The sequence below is a fragment of the Trichomycterus rosablanca genome, chromosome 22 (genome assembly GCF_030014385.1).
Source record: "Trichomycterus rosablanca isolate fTriRos1 chromosome 22, fTriRos1.hap1, whole genome shotgun sequence".
NCBI classification, from domain to species: domain Eukaryota; kingdom Metazoa; phylum Chordata; class Actinopteri; order Siluriformes; family Trichomycteridae; genus Trichomycterus; species Trichomycterus rosablanca.
In genome coordinates this window covers 3,684,602-3,701,950 of record NC_086009.1, presented here as the reverse complement: position 1 = coordinate 3,701,950, position 17,349 = coordinate 3,684,602, and the positions used below count along the sequence as shown (strand labels likewise).

Genomic DNA, 17,349 nt, shown 5'->3' with positions numbered 1-17,349 from the left:
GCTGAAGAAGTTAATGCTGGTTCTGATAGAAAGGTGTCAAACTTCATGCCTCAAATTTTGGCAGCAAAAGGGGGACCAACATAATATTAGGAAGGTGGTCTGTGGAATGTTATGCCTAATCGGTGTAAAGAGAGGCCGGCACAGTGGCGCAGTGAGGCTGGGTTAGATTCCCTGGCCAGGCAGCCACTTTTGCCCATGAATCGGACCCACCGTAACCCTAACCAGGATAAAGCAGTATTGAAAGAGACAATGAATGAATGAACGAATTAATAAATGAATATAAAGGCAGAAATCTGCTGACACTGTCCAGTTTGCAAGACTGAAACTGAAGGAAATATAAGAACAAAAAGTAAATACATTATAAATATAGACCGAAATTAAAAGAAGCATGAAATAAAAAGTGATTTTCCCAGCATGACAACACAAAAAGAAAGAAAAACCAGCAAGAGACCAATTAACACAGAAATAGAGACGCTAACGAGAATAAAAAGAAGAAGAAATGAGGGACGTATATTTTTATATTCTTTATATTTAAAAGAGAGTGACAGACGAACATCGATCAGGAGTTGGTAAAAGCAGAAGGTGATTGTTCCACACTGAAAGGATCAGACAGAACAGCATAATAGGAGACATAAAAAGATGAAGAATAAAGCAAAACTGAAAAGCAGCCAGACCATCACAGAGAAGAGCGAGGACAGTGAGGACAGAAGCAGAGACAGAGACTGAGAGAGTGACACTGTGATTACTGACTTCAGGGTAACATTGGGGTCATTCGCTCGACCCCGGCCTGCTGCTGTTTGTGTACAGACTGGATTGGCAGATGCGTTACGGGTCGCTGTGGGCGGTGGTCATGATACGTGTTTTCCATCCAAAGTGGGCTCCATCTTATCCAATCGCATCTTGAGTAGGTCTGTTGTCAATTACGAGGAATCTTCAAAAAGTTTCCGCACTTTTTAAACTATTTATTAAGAAATTCAAAAACAAGTTTTCTACAGTCGCCTTCAGATGCATTTTTCCAGCTTCATACCAACTTTTTAATGACATCAGCAATTACTAAAATATATTAAGTAGGTTTTAAGTATGCGCCCAGGTGCTGCAGCGGGATATTCCGCTAGCACATCAGCGCCGAGATTCTGAACTCCTCGGTTCGAAACTCTGCGTTGCCACCGGTCGGCTGGGCGCCATCTGGCGGGCATAATTGGCAGTGCCTGCAGCAGATACAAATCGGCCACCGTACCTGCAGGGTGGGGGCCGGACTATGTGTAGGTGGGATCTTCATACGCTGTGTAAGGACCCTGACTGGCGGAAAAGATGGCCGAGAAGAGGAGGGCTGTACACGTGTCGGAAGTGGCGTGTACAGCGAGGTGCTCTCCTCGGATGCAATCGGGTATCTCTCAGCAGCGGAAGACAAATTTAGTGCGATAAATCAGGAGGAAAATGGCGAGAAAATGCAAAAAAAAGTATGTTTTAAATATGTTAAAAACAAAGAGGTTAAATACATTTCCCTCTGTATTTTAGAAAAGAATTTGGTGTTTGGGCGCCGAGACCTTACAGAGACCGAGAGCGTTTGCACAACGTTTCGTCAGGATTCAAAAGCCTTTCATCAGAAACACCAGAAAGGTGCTTCACAAAAGCTTTGTACTGGTGAAGTGAAGGTGAATGAAGGCCAGGATTCTGCTTCACGGTTTCAGGTTCCTCTGTTTTCTAATGCATAATAAATAAAAGTGAAAATAGCGAGGCTTAAGATGAGAGGGTGAGAAAACAGATACTCTACACGGCACAAACCCCAGTGACCAGCACTTATCTTTCATTTATTGTCTGGTTTACCAGTGCTTTATCCTATTCAGTCTCCCCAAGGGTCAGATTCACTGGGTGAAAGGTAGGAAACACCTTAGACAAGTCACCAGTCCATCACAGGGTAAACACACACACACACACACACTAGACTTGTGGAAGAACATGCAAACTCGGAAACACCTCAGACAGGTTGCCAGTCCATTACAAGGCAAACACTCACACTCATTCACACTTAGTGCTCCAGTGAATCTGACTGCATGTCTTTGGACGTATGGAAAAACATCCAAACTATACACAGAAAGGATCCAAATCGCTTGACCTGGGAATCGAACCCAGAACCTTCTTGCTTTAAGCGACAGTGCTACCCACCAAGCCACCATGCTGCTCATTTTCCTAATTAATACAATCCAATTTAAGCGTCTGCCTTCAGTGTTTCTTTAAGCTTCTTTAGTGTTTATGGTTTGTAGAGACTGTGGATACGGACCTCATCATATTGTAGGTATAACGTAGAACAAAGTTAATGCACCAAGTTAGGGGTGTTAACATTCGGAACCTCCTTACAAAGGACTACAGAGGTCAGAGATGAAGGACAAATAACCAAAAGTATGGCCACCAGTTCAATAGAATTAGAAGAAACGTCCCAATACTTTTATCATGTAATTTTGGGAGCGTCCCGATCCCTGAAGAGCACGTTCCAGGATCACACTGCATCTGCATTCTGAGCGCAGGATTTGCTCTCGCTGAAGAACAGCACAGAGAGCGACACACACCGTCTCATCCTACTGAATCACCTTGTCACCGAGTCAGCGGTGCTGCCAGAACACATAAATACACATCCCGAAAAGCCGCCAAAAAACATCTCAGCCTGCGCTCCAGAACGGCATGAAATGAAGAGTGATGCGACTCCTGTGGTGATATTGAGTATGAACTATTAAACCAAGCGACCGTGCAGGAGGTGGGATTAAAAACCGAGTGGGTATCAGGGTGTCAGCATGTGTGAACTCATCTACAGAACCTAAAGACATGCACGACCTGCACTTCTATTTATTTTTTAATGCATAACTTTTAAATCTAAAGTCATGCAGCAGGTGGTAAAATCGTTACTCAACACCCAAAGGGGTTTAAGTAACGAGTTCAGGGCTCCATGTAGGCCACTGGAGTTCCTCTACACCAAACCTTGTCATGTCTTTATGGTCCTTGCTTTAAATACATGGGAGAAGTCATGCTGGAATTGGATACGGTCTTCCCCAAAACTGCTGGAGGCATAGCATTTGTTCAAATGATTAATTTTAAGGGGCTGTGATCTAGGGTTCAAATCCCCATGTGCTAATTGGACAGTTGAGCGTGCGTCTGGGAAGAGAGAGAGGGGTCCTGGATAGCTGTGGCCCCATGTTCTGTCTGGGGTGTGTTACTGCATTACGTCCAGTGGTTTTGGGGTAACCGGGCCCATTGTGACCCTGACTAGGATAAAGCAGTATTAAAACAAGAAAATCAAATGTGGGTAGCACTGTCGCCTCACAGAAAGAAGGTCCTGGGTTTGATTCTCAGGTGGATTGGTCTGTGTGCTTTCTGTTTGGAATTTGCATGTTCTCACACAAACCAAAGACATGCAGTCAGGTTAATTAAAGGTACTTAAAATTGCCCTAGGTGTGAATATGCATGTGTATGTTTGCCCTGTGATGGACTGGCAACCTGTCCGGGGTGTTTCATACCTTTCCCCTGGTGAATTGTACCCACCGCGACCCTGAACAGGATAAATAAAACACTTATAAACACTTAGAAATAAAACAGACAGTAAAAGAATGATGATACACCAGTTCACACTGAAACCCAGAAAATTAAGAGGATTGTCCAGATACTTTTGACCACTCGCTGTATTAAAGATTTACTTGCGGTTCTGAGCCAACAGTTATTCTTCCCCCCTTGTACTCGATCTCTTTACAGCTCGCTGCTGTTATCATCCTAAAGATTAAAAGCCGAGTCCAGAACCTTCTGTACGTTACAGCTCCAGCTGAAATGAATCACAGTTTAACAATCCTCTGTGCTACATAATCAATACTGCACCGTTCACAGCTGGATCATTATTCCTGCATACTGAGTGGCGTGTACACAGCGCAAATCTGTTCTCTTATTATTATTATTACTATTATTATTATCATCATACGTCTAGTTTTGGAGTTTCACCATCCTGTATGTGCAATCATCAAATCTTGTGCAAATCGTGCGTCTCTTGATTATGAAACTCGTGTACAGGTGGAATCAGAAAGCCCACAGCGTCAGCGTTTCACCCAGTTCTACAATTCTCAGGTCTGTCTTTATAATAAGGTTATAGACAATGAAATTAAATAAAGCAAGCAACACTATGTGGTCAAAAGTATCTGGACACCTGACCATGACCTTGTATTGAATAGAGTGACCTCTATGTGATCCGTTTGTCTTCCCCTGCTGGGTCCCTGATTACAGTCGAGGTGGGTATATTGCTGCTCGCGCCTCCTCCGACACGCACGCAGCCCTTTTGCGGAACCCTTTTTCGCCTGTGCATTCTGCCTATGCACTCTTACACAGCGTTTGAAGACCCCACCCACATGGTCCGGTCATCCCACCCAAGCAGAACCGTGTCTGCTGCGGGCACTGCCAATTATGCCTGCTAGATGGCGCCCAGCCAACCCGTGGCAACGCCGAGTTTCAAACCGAGGAGTTCAGAATCTTGGCGCTGGTGTGCTAGCGGAATATCTCGCTGCGCCACCTGGGCGCCTTATGTGAGCATTTAAGCTAGAACAGTCGCCTTATTTTGTGTCCATTCAGACAAAGAGCATTTGTATGACTGGGCACTGAAGTTCATTCCAGAGCTGTTCAGTTGGGCTGGGGTCAGAGCTGGATGCTTTACAGAGCATCGCGTTCAGAGAGACACGCTAAGCTCTCCAAATAATCCATCACAAGCGCAGGAAACTCCACCAGACAGCAGAGGTCACTAATCTTCTGTAGTGATACATTTTCAACCTTTACCCTTCCATACAGGCACGGCCAATCCTGCCTGTGTGGGGGCACAAGGCTGGTCGGTAGCACTGCTGAGATTTAAACTGACCCTTTACTCTTGTGGAAAGACTTTCCCAAAGATTTAAGTGTGTGTCTGAGGGAATTTGTAACCATTTACTAAGAAGCACATATGTGAGATCAGGCACTGAATAATAATTGTTTAATAATTGAATTGAATTACAGTCATGCTTAAACAAATAAGGACCTTCCCTAAACCGTTGCTGCAAAGTTGGAAGCATCTAATTTCCTTTCTTTAGCTGATTTATTACACTCGTTTTTCTACAACTGTTGCGTCTAAAGCACATTTACAGCATTTAGCAGATGCTTTTATCCAAAGTGACTTACAGTTCTGTGACAGTATACTGTCTAAGCAACTGAGGGAAAAGGACTCAACAGTGGCAACCTGGCATGGGTCTTGAACCAGCGACCCCCTGATTACTAGTCCAGTACCTTAACCACTAGGCTACAACTGCCCATGAATCATGAATTCAAAAATTAGAAGGGGTGTCCGAATACTTTTGTCCATCCTGTTATTTTTCCAGTACTTCTTTCTTTTATCTACAGATTCATCATAAAGAGCTGTTTCAGGTCCATTCTATCACCGGGGTCTTTATTATCGTGGTAATACCAGTTGGTGAAAGGAAACACGCAGACGTGCTTCACATAAAGACGCCAGCAAATCTGATCGTCTGAGAGAAAAATGAGTAAAAGCGTGGTGACTGGTTTATAGTGACCGTCCTCCACCTTTATAAAAAACACAACAGCAGCTTGTAGATGGTACCGGGCACTGAAACCATTATATGATGACATGATTACATGATATATAAAGCAAAAAAAAAAAAAAAAGGCACAGACCTGTTAGCTGTTAAGGATAATAATGGGCATGTATTAGCTCGAGAGAAAAACACAGCTCTCTATAAGGCTCGATAAGTCTGGACGGTTTAAAAGCTGACTGATTGCTCCTCACTATCTAATCCTGGAGTGTTTCAGTGTGAAGCTAATGGTGACTCGAGGGCCCTTGATGTGACAACTATGCAACTAGATCAGAGCACCAGAAGTTAGACCTAGAAGTCCTAGAAGTGTGTGTGTGTGTGTGTGTGTGTGTGTGTGTGTGTGTTTCAGAATTCTTCCCGTACTGAACTTATTATTTCTACTGGACTCAGAAAGTACATTTACATTTTACATTTACATTTACATTTTGAAGGTTTAGGGCTTTGCTCAGGGGTCCAACAGTGGCAACTTGCCGGTGACAGGGCTTGAACCTGCAATCTTCTGATTTCTAGTCCAGTACCTTAAACACTGAGCTACCACTGATCCTTTACATGTTGTGGGTGGATATTGAATGATCATTTTTACCATTTTACTATCTTAACCCATCAATCTAAACCCATAATGATAAAACCAAAGCAAGTTTTAGGTGGCACGGTGGCTCAGTGGGTAGCACTGTCGCCTCACAGCAAGAAGGTCCTGGGTTCGATCCCCAGGCGGGGCGGACCAGATCCTTTCTGTGCGGAGTTTGTACGTTCTCCGTGTCTGCGTGGGTTTCCTCCGGGAGCTCCGATTTCCTCCCACAGTCCAAAAACATGCAGTCAGGTTAATTGGAGACACTGAATTGTCCTATAAGTGAATGTGTGTGTACAGTGTATCACGAAAGTGAGTACACCCCTCACATTTCTGCAAATATTTCATTATATCTTTTCATGGAACAACACTATAGACATGAAACTTGGATTTAACTTAGAGTAGTCAGTGTACATCTTGTATAGCAGTGTAGATTTACTGTCTTCTGAAAATAACTCAACACACAGCCATTAATGTCTAAATAGCTGGCAACATAAGTGAGTACACCCCACAGTGAACATGTCCAAATTGTGCCCAAATGTGTCGTTGTCCCTCCCTGGTGTCATGTGTCAAGGTCCCAGGTGTAAATGGGGAGCGGGGCTGTTAAATTTGGTGTTTTGGGTACAATTCTCTCATACTGGCCACTGGATATTCAACATGGCACCTCATGGCAAAGAACTCTCTGAGGATGTGAGAAATAGAATTGTTGCTCTCCACAAAGATGGCCTGGGCTATAAGAAGATTGCTAACACCCTGAAACTGAGCTACAGCATGGTGGCCAAGGTCATACAGCGGTTTTCCAGGACAGGTTCCACTCGGAACAGGCTTCGCCAGGGTCGACCAAAGAAGTTGAGTCCACGTGTTCGGCGTCATATCCAGAGGTTGGCTTTAAAAAATAGACACATGAGTGCTGCCAGCATTGCTGCAGAGGTTGAAGACGTGGGAGGTCAGCCTGTCAGTGCTCAGACCATACGCCGCACACTGCATCAACTCGGTCTGCATGGTCGTCATCCCAGAAGGAAGCTGACGCACAAGAAAGCCCGCAAACAGTTTGCTGAAGACAAGCAGTCCAAGAACATGGATTACTGGAATGCCCTGTGGTCTGACGAGACCAAGATAAACTTGTTTGGCTCAGATGGTGTCCAGCATGTGTGGCGGCGCCCTGGTGAGAAGTACCAAGACAACTGTATCTTGCCTACAGTCAAGTATGGTGGTGGTAGCATCATGGTCTTGGGCTGCATGAGTGTTGCTGGCACTGGGGAGCTGCAGTTCATTGAGGGAAACATGAATTCCAACATGTACTGTGACATTCTGAAACAGAGCATGATCCCCTCCCTTCGAAAACTGGGCCTCAGGGCAGTTTTCCAACAGGATAACGACCCCAAACACAACCTCCAAGATGACAACTGCCTTGCTGAGGAAGCTGAAGGTAAAGGTGATGGACTAAACCCAATTGAGCACCTGTGGCGCATCCTCAAGTGGAAGGTGGAGGAGTTCAAGGTGTCTAACATCCACCAGCTCCGTGATGTCATCATGGAGGAGTGGAAGAGGATTCCAGTAGCAACCTGTGCAGCTCTGGTGAATTCCATGCCCAGGAGGGTTAAGGCAGTGATAATAATGGTGGTCACACAAAATATTGACACTTTAGGCACAATTTGGACATGTTCACTGTGGGGTGTACTCACTTATGTTGCCAGCCATTTAGACATTAATGGCTGTGTGTTGAGTTATTTTCAGAAGACAGTAAATCTACACTACTATACAAGCTGTACACTGACTACTCTAAGTTATATCCAAGTTTCATGTCTACAGTGTTGTCCCATGAAAAGATATAATAAAATATTTGCAGAAATGTGAGGGGTGTACTCACTTTTGTGATACACTGTATGTGTGTCTGCCCTGTGATGGACTGGCGCCCCGTCCAGGGTGTTGCTGTGTGCCTGGCACCCATTGAAAAGCTGGGATAGGCTCCAGCACCACCACCCCCCTTCCCCCACCCCCAGCAACCCTGACTGGATAAGCGGATAAGAAAATGAATGAATGAATGTAACTCAGGGGATGCACAAAAGCTCTTTTGGATAAATGAGCACAAATTCCCACACACATCCAAACCACGTTAGTCTAGTGCTGTCATACGTTCATACTAATCTGCCCTTCAGTGGATACAGGCAAGTAAGTGAACAATCCTGCAGCCAGTGTAGCTACAGCTTCTAAAGTAAAGTTTGATATTTTACAGCCACGATTATTAAATCTAGTCAAGCTACGCACACATCCCCACACGCAGCACAAGGCCACAGAAAAACAGAGAGGAATTAATCGATGCGGAAAATACAGCCAGGTATAAACAGGTATGAATACAGGATAAAAAGGTCAGAGTAAAAAGCACACCGACGTAAAGGTACGATCCCGACGGGGCTGAGAAATGTGGCTGGGTATCGAAAATCAATGAACCATAAATCACCGTAAGCGCACACACACACTATCACACTGCTAACTAGAAGTAAACAGGACACGAGGCCACTATTTCATTATTTCATTTAAACACCTCCAAGCTGCAATGAACAGTTGTTAGTTCAATCAAAAGTAAAGTTGTAGCCATGAATTAAACATTAGGGAGGGAAGGGGAGCAAATCTACCAGGAACTATGGGGGGGGGGGGTAACCTACCAATCTAAAACTTTAATTTCTGATATTTGATGAGAATCCAGCACATGGGAACACTGATGGCTCCCAACATTATGCAAAGCAAAAACATTATGAATAGTGAGTGTAATATGTTAATTTACATTTTGAGTACATCTGAATATTGCAGGGGGTCATGTGTGTGTGTGTGTGTGTGTGTGTGTGTCCACCATATATACACTAATCACAGCCTTGATTAAAAAAACGGCAATACTTTTGTTATAGTAACTATAAAGGTACAATATAATAAGACATAGGCAGCAAGTGGCTCGGTGGGTAGCACTGTCGCCTCACAGCAATAAGGCTCTGGGTTCGATTCACTTTCTGTGTGGCGTTTGCATGTTCTCCCCGTGTCTGTGTGGGTTTCCTGCAGGAGCTCCGGTTTCCTCCCACAGTCCAAAGACATGCAAGTGATGTGAACTGAAGTTACAAAAATTCTGTTATCGTCTAAGTGTGTGTGGTGACCTGTCCGGTGTGTTTCCCACCTTTCGCTCAGTAAATTGCACCCACCACGACCCTGAATATGATAAATCGGTGGTAAAACAGACAATGATGTCTGAATGTAGACGCCCGACTGGCCAATAGCACTGCTGAAGATTCAAACCCTTGATCTTAGTAGTAGTGGGCTAGAGTAAAGCAGGACAGTGGGAGCCTCGGGTTACTAACTGGAAAGTTGTGGGTTTGAATCCAACCTGCAGCCACTGTTGGGCCCTTGACCCAACCCAAGGCACTTAAGCTTCTCAGCTCCAGGAAAGCTGTACAGTGGTTGACCCTGCGCTCTGACCACAGCTTCCAAACAAACTGGGATATGATGTATATGTGCACGTGTAGATGTATTTATGCCAAATAAATGTGTTCCATCTGACCTAAATTATCCTTAAACACATAGATTAAAAAATTAAAGGGGTGTCCCAATACTTGTTGATCTTTAAATGACGAACACTAAAGTATTTATAATTTCTACTGATGATTCACTGATGATCCAGTTCTTAACTGAGCACTGACAAGCTTTTGATGGAGAGTGTTTGCTGTTTATTAATTTCTGGGCTGCAAACACAGTTCACAGATCTCGCAACAAATTCCTACAAACTCAATCACACGTTTTCAGCCAAAAGCAGAAGATCAAAGCCTGAAGAACAGAACGGAGGAGAACAGAGGAGATGATTTTAACATTTACTTCTCTGCTGGATGAAGGTTGAGTTTGAGGGAAGTTTTCTGGCTGGACTGTAGGTGGTTTGTTTCTCTGTTTTTCACGAGACGTAACATGACCTTTTCCAGTTGCTATGGGAATCACTGTGCCGGGATCTTATCGGTCCAGTATCTAAGTAACAAGAGCAACCAAACTAAAAGCACAGCGGGTGCTGATTATGCATTTTTTTCCCTTTTCTCCCTGTTTAGCTTTGTCAATTCAACTTCCGTTGCTGGAGGAGGATGGATTCACACATGAGGCCAGAATTCACGTGCGGAGAACGACGCACTGATCTCCAGTTCCTGTACAGGCGCCTCGGTCTACTAACCAGGATCCCGATTGCAGTACCTCAACTCCTTCTCATTCACCCGTGCTTCGGTGGATTCACACATGAGGCTCATCTTCTGTACAGGCGCCTCGGTCTGCTAACCAGGGTCCTTACAGAGCGTTTGAAGATCCCACCCACTTAGTCCGTCCTTTTCCCACACAGCAGACTCAGTGGCCAATTTTGTCTGCTGCAGGCAGTGCCGATTGTGCCCGCTAGATGGTGACCAGCCGACTGGCCAGCAAAGCTGAGATTCGAACTGGGGTGTTCAGAAGTCCACAACCTCTTCACCAGTTTTGCCTCAGGTAGAGAACTAGTCAGCGTTATAAATCAAGCCAAATTCCCTTTAGAAAATCTCCTAAAAGCCCTGTAATGATGCACACTGTGCACCTCCATGCTGAAACCACAACTATAAATCACCATTTGGTTTTTCCAGCTTGGTTTTATGTGGTCATTTAATCTTCTAGGATGGTGCTGAATGAACAGCCTGAAGGTCTCAGAGCCGTTTCCTGTATCTGAGATTTCCCTTAAAGGTGCTCATTTCTGTGGTATATTGGAAACCAGCCAGCATTTTTTTTTTTACTCCGGGCTTCCCCCTTCCACACAGTCAAAAATAGTCCAAATCTCAGGGTGAAACCTCTGGCACTGAAGAATAGATAAAAAGAACACCCAAATTGGACTATGTTTACTTTTTCCCACCTCCAGCTGTGCAGGCTGGCTGTTTTTATGGAAAATAATGTCGGCTGGCTGCACAGTGCAGAGATGTCGAGGTCAACAAGCTGGTAAAGTCAAGAATCATTACTCGCAGCAGCTAGTTTCTGATCCTTTTAGCACAACTTTAACGGATTTACGTCAAGCTAAATCTGCACAGTGGTACAACCTGCGATATTGGACTACCCTGTTACCTTTTCACTACAGTACTTGTATTAATACTGAAAGATTATACTATATAATCACACCACTGTGGTCATTTCACAGATTTCTAGACAAGTCTGAATCTTAGCAGAGCTACCGACCTGGCCAGGCATCCACACAAACTCAACTGGCCATGTCTGAGAGAGGGAAGGTCAAACTGGGTCTGTTCTCACTGCTGCTGCTGTGATATGGGATGTTTGGGACTCTTTCGGGCGCCTGTACGAGTTGGGCCTAACATGGGGCCTAACAGCTCTCTGTGGGAACCCAACACTGGTAGGTGATAAGAAGCGGCTGCAGATCGGCTGCAGCTCTGTAAAGACAAAGAAAACCTGCACTTGACCTCAGCCCAATTGAACAGTTTTGGAATGAACTGGAACATCAACTGAATGTTTCTTGACCTCAGTGCCCAGCCATACAAATGCTCTTTTGACTGAATGGGCACAAATTCCCACAGATATGCCTAAAGGCTTGAGAGGCCTTCTTAAAAGAGTAGCAAAGGTCACTCTGTTTTAATACCATTTGTTTTTAAAATAAGATGTAAAACAAGCTCATGGTCATGTGTCCAAATACTTTTGGCCATAGTGTAGGTCATGTGTTAAGTGTCATGAAGTTAATAAGCTTTTGTTCCAAAGTAAACAGCCATAAAAAGTGAACACTATATGAACAGAAAGCAAACCAGACTTACAGTGGAGAAGTTGTGAGCGCCACAGGGTTCACCACGGTACTTGCAGGCGAGCATCATGTCGTCCAGCTGGTGCCCGAGCCGATCGAGGAGCTTGAGGCTGGTGCCAGGGAAGCGGCGCGGCGGCAGAAAGAGCCGAAAGTCAGCGAGCTTCCGAAACCAAGCGAGGCGCTCGTCATGCAGCAGATCCAGAACCAGCGAGCGCGCTGTGCCGTTGGCATGCAGCAGGCCCAACCAATGCCCTGCGAAATACAGGTCACTCTTGGTGAGCCGTGGGAGGCGCACCGGGTTGTTGTTGCAGATGGTGATGGCGGGGAAGTCCAGCTGGCGCGCCCACTGTCGGTGCACTCGTGTGGCGGTGGGCAGAGCCAGCCAATGCAGAACGCGGTTGGACGACCATGACAGCAACAGGCCGACCGAAGTGGTCAGCGCCAGCGTCCACAGTGCCCGGCGCAGCGGAGAGGAGGTCGGGGAGCAGGCGTGGCGGAGGCCGTGCAAGCGGGAACGGAGCACGGGGGCCGGACGCTGGCTGCCGCGCACTTGACGTGGCACGGATGGCGAGAACCGTCGAGGGCGCAGTACTTCCCGAGCCATGAGGGTCCGAAGCGATGCTACAGCAGCACAGGGCACGGCTTCATTTGTTAGCCAGGCTGCCGTGCCCGGGGCGAACATGGGGCACAAGCCTTGGCGTGGAGACAGAGAACGCCAACCGGAGGATGACCGCAAAGTTAAAGAAACTCAAATCCTTTCTGAGATCCAATTCACTTGCCAGTGCTTAGTCCTAGACTGATGTGTAGAGTGAGTCTTGTACTGCAGCAACAATGCGTTCCATGTTTTTTTTATTTGAATTTACATGTGAAACACAAACCCCACATCCTAGGTAAGGCCCATATAGTCTATTGACTTCTATCTAATACTTGCTAACACATGGCACAACCCCAAACCCCATTCCTCTACCCTTCTTTCAAGGTCCTATTTCTGGAGCCAAGCAGATCCCTTCAGAAATTCGAGTACATCCAGGTACGAACTGCCAGTCATATGCGTGTCATATATTTAGCATCCAATCTTAGTCCACAGAGGATTCACTACGGGCCAGTTTGGGGTCCCTGGCAGGACCACGGGTTGCCATGCCTCTAGTTCTCCTTCCATTGGTTCATTTGCATTTACAAAGCGTCTTACAGTACTTTAACAGTATATTGTCTGAGCAATTGGAGGTGAAGTGCCTTGCTTAAGGGCCCAGCAGTCAGCAACCTGGCAGTTTGGGATTGAACCAGCGAGCTTTCGATTACTAGTCCAGTAACTGCCTTTCTATCCATGTATCTTCCTGACAGTCCATTTGTTTACAATTGTGACCAAGTACAATTAAAGCAAAGCTAAAATGCCTTTACTCAGGGGTCCAACTGCAGCAACTTGGCAGTGATGAGACTTAAACCAGCAGCCTTCTGGTTACAGGTCCAGTATTTTATCCACTAAGCAACTGTCCTGAGTAAACTGTGCTTAGAAGAAGATCCTGTGCCCGAACAAGCCCTGGAACTGAGACGCACCTTCACTCAAACACACGGAGGAAACACGGAGTCTGAACAAATGAAACCGAGAAGGAGATAAAGAGGGTGAAGGATAAAGAGAGAGGACGATTCTGCCAGGCGGCTCGCTGCCAGCTCACTGAGCAGAAGGACGGCGAGAGCCGAAAGCGCTAGTCCAAATCATCCTATCCATCCGATCGCTCCGTCAGGTTTCAGCACTGTCGTTCAGCAACAGCTCGCCCGCTGATCTTCATTAAAGATCCCTCGGTCCGACGTCCTCCCGCCGCTCGCGTGTTTGTTTTCTTACTTCCATCTGTGCCATCTGTGCCTCGTTCTCTCTCTCCTTCCCTTGATTTTTCTCTCTCTCTCTTTCTCCCCGGTCGTCCTCTCCCGTCGGCGAGTGGGGGCAGCTGCGTGGTGTGAAAGGACAGGCTGCGCTTCACGCTAGTTCACACATGACACTCTGCTCCGAGAGCTGACCGCCGCCGGGGTGAGATCTGTCCTGACGTCTTTGGATTTCAGAATCTCGGACCTCCTCGGCGTCTACTCGCCCAGAGTTTCGTAGTTGCCAAGAACAGCCTGGAAATCCAAATTCACCAAGTCGTCTTTACGCCCCGCCTCCTTGTCATGTCGATTTGGCGCGCTCGTCTCTGTGTTCCCGCTCTGCGCTGCTTGTTGCTTGATGCTAAGTAGTTGTTTAGGTGTAGCGTGTTGTATGTGCGAGCATGTGCGCTGTTCCTCACGTCGCTGCTTCACTGCTCCACCGCCACTGAGCCGAGCTATTCACCCTCTCTCTCTCTCTCTCTCTCTCTTTCTCACTCTCTCTCACTCTCTCTCTTTTATTTTCGCCTCCTGCTCTCGCCCGTGTTCCTCTCCTCTTCGCCTCTCTCTCTCTATTTTTCCTAGCTCAGCCACGCTGTATAAGATCGTTCGTCCTCATGCTCTTCTTTTTCTCTTTCTACTTCACTAGATTTCATCAGTCACACTGAATTCATTCACACTGTATCTCCTAAAACATCCAGCGTGGGTAGCATGACAGACCAGACTGCCATGGTAGCACTTAAAAAATCGCTGTGTAAGATCTGTGAAACCAGGAGCTACAAGAGATGAAAGTGAAGCGACCGCTCGTAAGGTGCACTTCCCCACGACAGCATAGTGAAAGTTCAAGAACTGGTGCTAAGCCAAGAACACGAACCTCAGAATCATTAGTCAATACATCAAATTTCTTCAAAAACACACTAGTACACCAGGTCTAACGTCTCAAACTCGAGTTCGAATCTCAGCTCTGCTACTAACAGACCTGGCGCCTATACAGACAATGATTGGCTCGTCTGTTGGGCTGGATGCCGGATGGGATTCCTCATAACTGATGTAATCATGACCTCTGCTGGCTGATCTGTACGTGAGACTGATCCGCATATGAACTCATCTCATGCAGGTGAAAAGATGCAGTCGGGTACTGCACAGGTGTCGGAGAGGGCGTGTGTTAGTCACGGCTCTCCTCAGTCAGGAGTGGAGGTCAGCATCAGTAGAGAGAAAGCGAGATGCAATTGGCTATGATTGGATAAGACTAAATTGAGAGCAAAAATGGGGCAAAAAGTATACTATAAATCAACCAGCATTTGTCTGTACTTACTGTATGTCAAATATATATACAAACATGTACATTTAATTTATATTAAATACTTCTCAAATACTTGTTTTCAAATAGATGGTTGGTCAGAAGCAGTAGAGAGCAAGCAAGATGCAATTGGGTAATTGGATACGACTAAATTGGGAGCCAAAATGGGGCAAAATGCAAAACAAATCTACAGAAATTGGACTGGTCTGAATTATTCACATTGATCTGGAACTGGAACAATAAAGGATTTTTTTTATTTATTATTAATCCATAACATTTGCCACAGTAAGGGGCAACACACACACACACACACACACACACAAAGGTACAGAGGTGTGTGGTGGGGGGTATTGGTTACCCCTGCCATACACATTTAGTACGTGTGATCCTGGCCTTGGGCTTTTTTGTCCTTTTTTGCTGCCCACCTGTTTTAAATAGAAGTTCGTTTTAAATGCTGGTCATGATCTGTGTTGTTGCATTGTATGTGTGTGTGTGTGTGTGTGTGTGTGTTGGAGGGAAAGGGAGACAGATTTACAAACCCCTTTGTCTCACTCACCTTTCTTGTTCTCTTGGCTTTCATGCTTCCATTTCTCTGTTCCATTGATTTTATGGGTTTTAAACAATCATCTGCTTTCTAAAGCAGCGCGCACACACACACACCAGAAATGGGAGTCTAGAAAACAGCAGCAGTCTGATGTCCAGTTTATTCATGGATCTGAGCCTAATAGAGGAAACCTGAATGCCCATAAGAAACACACATGCTAACAGGTCATTCATTCATTCATTGTCTGTTTTACTACATCTTTATCCAGTCAGGGTTGCGGTGGGTCCAACTCACTGGACAAAAAGCAGGAAACCTCCTGGACAGGTCACACATAGGTGCAATGTAGCAATGTAGTAAAACAAGCTCTATAAAGACATGAAGTAAAGCTTCCGTGACGGCTCACCCCGGTCAGTAAATATATCAACACCTGTAGAAACCTGCTACACATTTTGGTGAACTGCATCCTGTTATGTCTTGTGACATCTAATTATTTGTTAAGAAATGATTCTTAGTCTTAGAAGTGCAAAAACCACAGACAGTGGTTGAAAAAGATGTAAAAAAAAACAAAAAACCACCCTCTTTGTGCACCAAGAAAACAGTGCAGGTCTGAATGCCGGATCCCCAAAGTGAGGGGTTCAGTGGCTCCAATATGAGGCATTTTGCTGGCAGGGTTCAGGTTAGCATGCATCCCTAAAGAAAAATGCTGTTGAAAATAAATACAAAGTTAAGTGACCGAAAATACATCCCCATCCACAGGGCACAGAGGGTTCACTGGATGCTTTGATGAATACCTAAGAGAAATTTCAGACCAGTGATCAGTCCTGCCATTGTAAAACACTTCAAAAAATTGTCTTCCATTCCTCCTGTACCGTGTACAATCCATTTCAGAGTGAATTGCCACTGTTGAAAGTTTACAAAACTTCCCCGAACTTTCTACTAACATGTAGATGACTTTTTTGGACATAAAAATGCTTTTCCTGTAGGGACGAGCACAGGAGCTTTCTCCTAAAAACAGTGAGTCACACATGGGAAAATCAAAAGCCATTAAAAGGAACACGAGTGCGTGAGTCACCCGGAGCGTTCAGCACTGATTTGTGTCCTTGTGCTTGGAGGACCGTGAGGGTCGTACCCACTTTAATCCAAAAAGCATTCATCACATGTGACGAGAGGCGGCAGGTGATTTATTTTACATGTGAAGGAAGCGTCTCACCCAAACGTCTCCCATAAATACACGTCCACTGTACAGATAAAAGTATTAGGACACCATGTCTAATTATTAAATTAATGTGTCTGGCTCCAGGGGTGCCATATAATGGTTGACCCTGCGCTCTGACCCCAGCTTTCAAACAAGCTGAGATAAGCGGAAAATGAATTTCACTGTACTGTACATGTGTATATGCATACACCAATCAGCCATAACGTTAAAACCACCTCCTGGTTTCTACACTCACTGTCCATTTTATCAGCTCCACTTACCATATAGAAGCACTTTGTAGTTCTACAATTACTGACTGTAGTCCATTTGTTTCTCTACATACCTTTTTAGGCTGCTTTCACTCTGTTCTTTAATGGTCAGAACCCCCACAGCACTGCAGTGACACTGACGTGGTGGTGTGTTAGTGTGTGTTGTGCTGGTATGAGTGGATCAGACACAGCAGTGCTGCTGGAGTTTTTAAATACCGTGTCCACTCACTG

At 45.4% G+C, this 17,349-nt stretch overlaps 1 protein-coding gene across 2 annotated transcripts in view; it reads right to left on the bottom strand.

Moving 5' to 3' along the window:
- asic2 (acid-sensing (proton-gated) ion channel 2) overlaps positions 1 to 17,349 on the bottom strand; it is a 205,871-nt gene that overhangs the window by 57,304 nt on the left and 131,218 nt on the right. Inside the window, exon 1 of one of the 2 annotated variants that reach the window (XM_063018394.1) lies at positions 11,970 to 12,739. The exons of the other annotated variant lie outside the window; for it this stretch is intronic. Coding sequence (XP_062874464.1) covers positions 11,970 to 12,638 — 669 coding nt within the window. The 5' untranslated portion in view covers positions 12,639 to 12,739. Of the gene's footprint in view, positions 1 to 11,969; positions 12,740 to 17,349 lie in introns of those variants that run through there. 2 annotated transcript variants of the gene reach the window in all.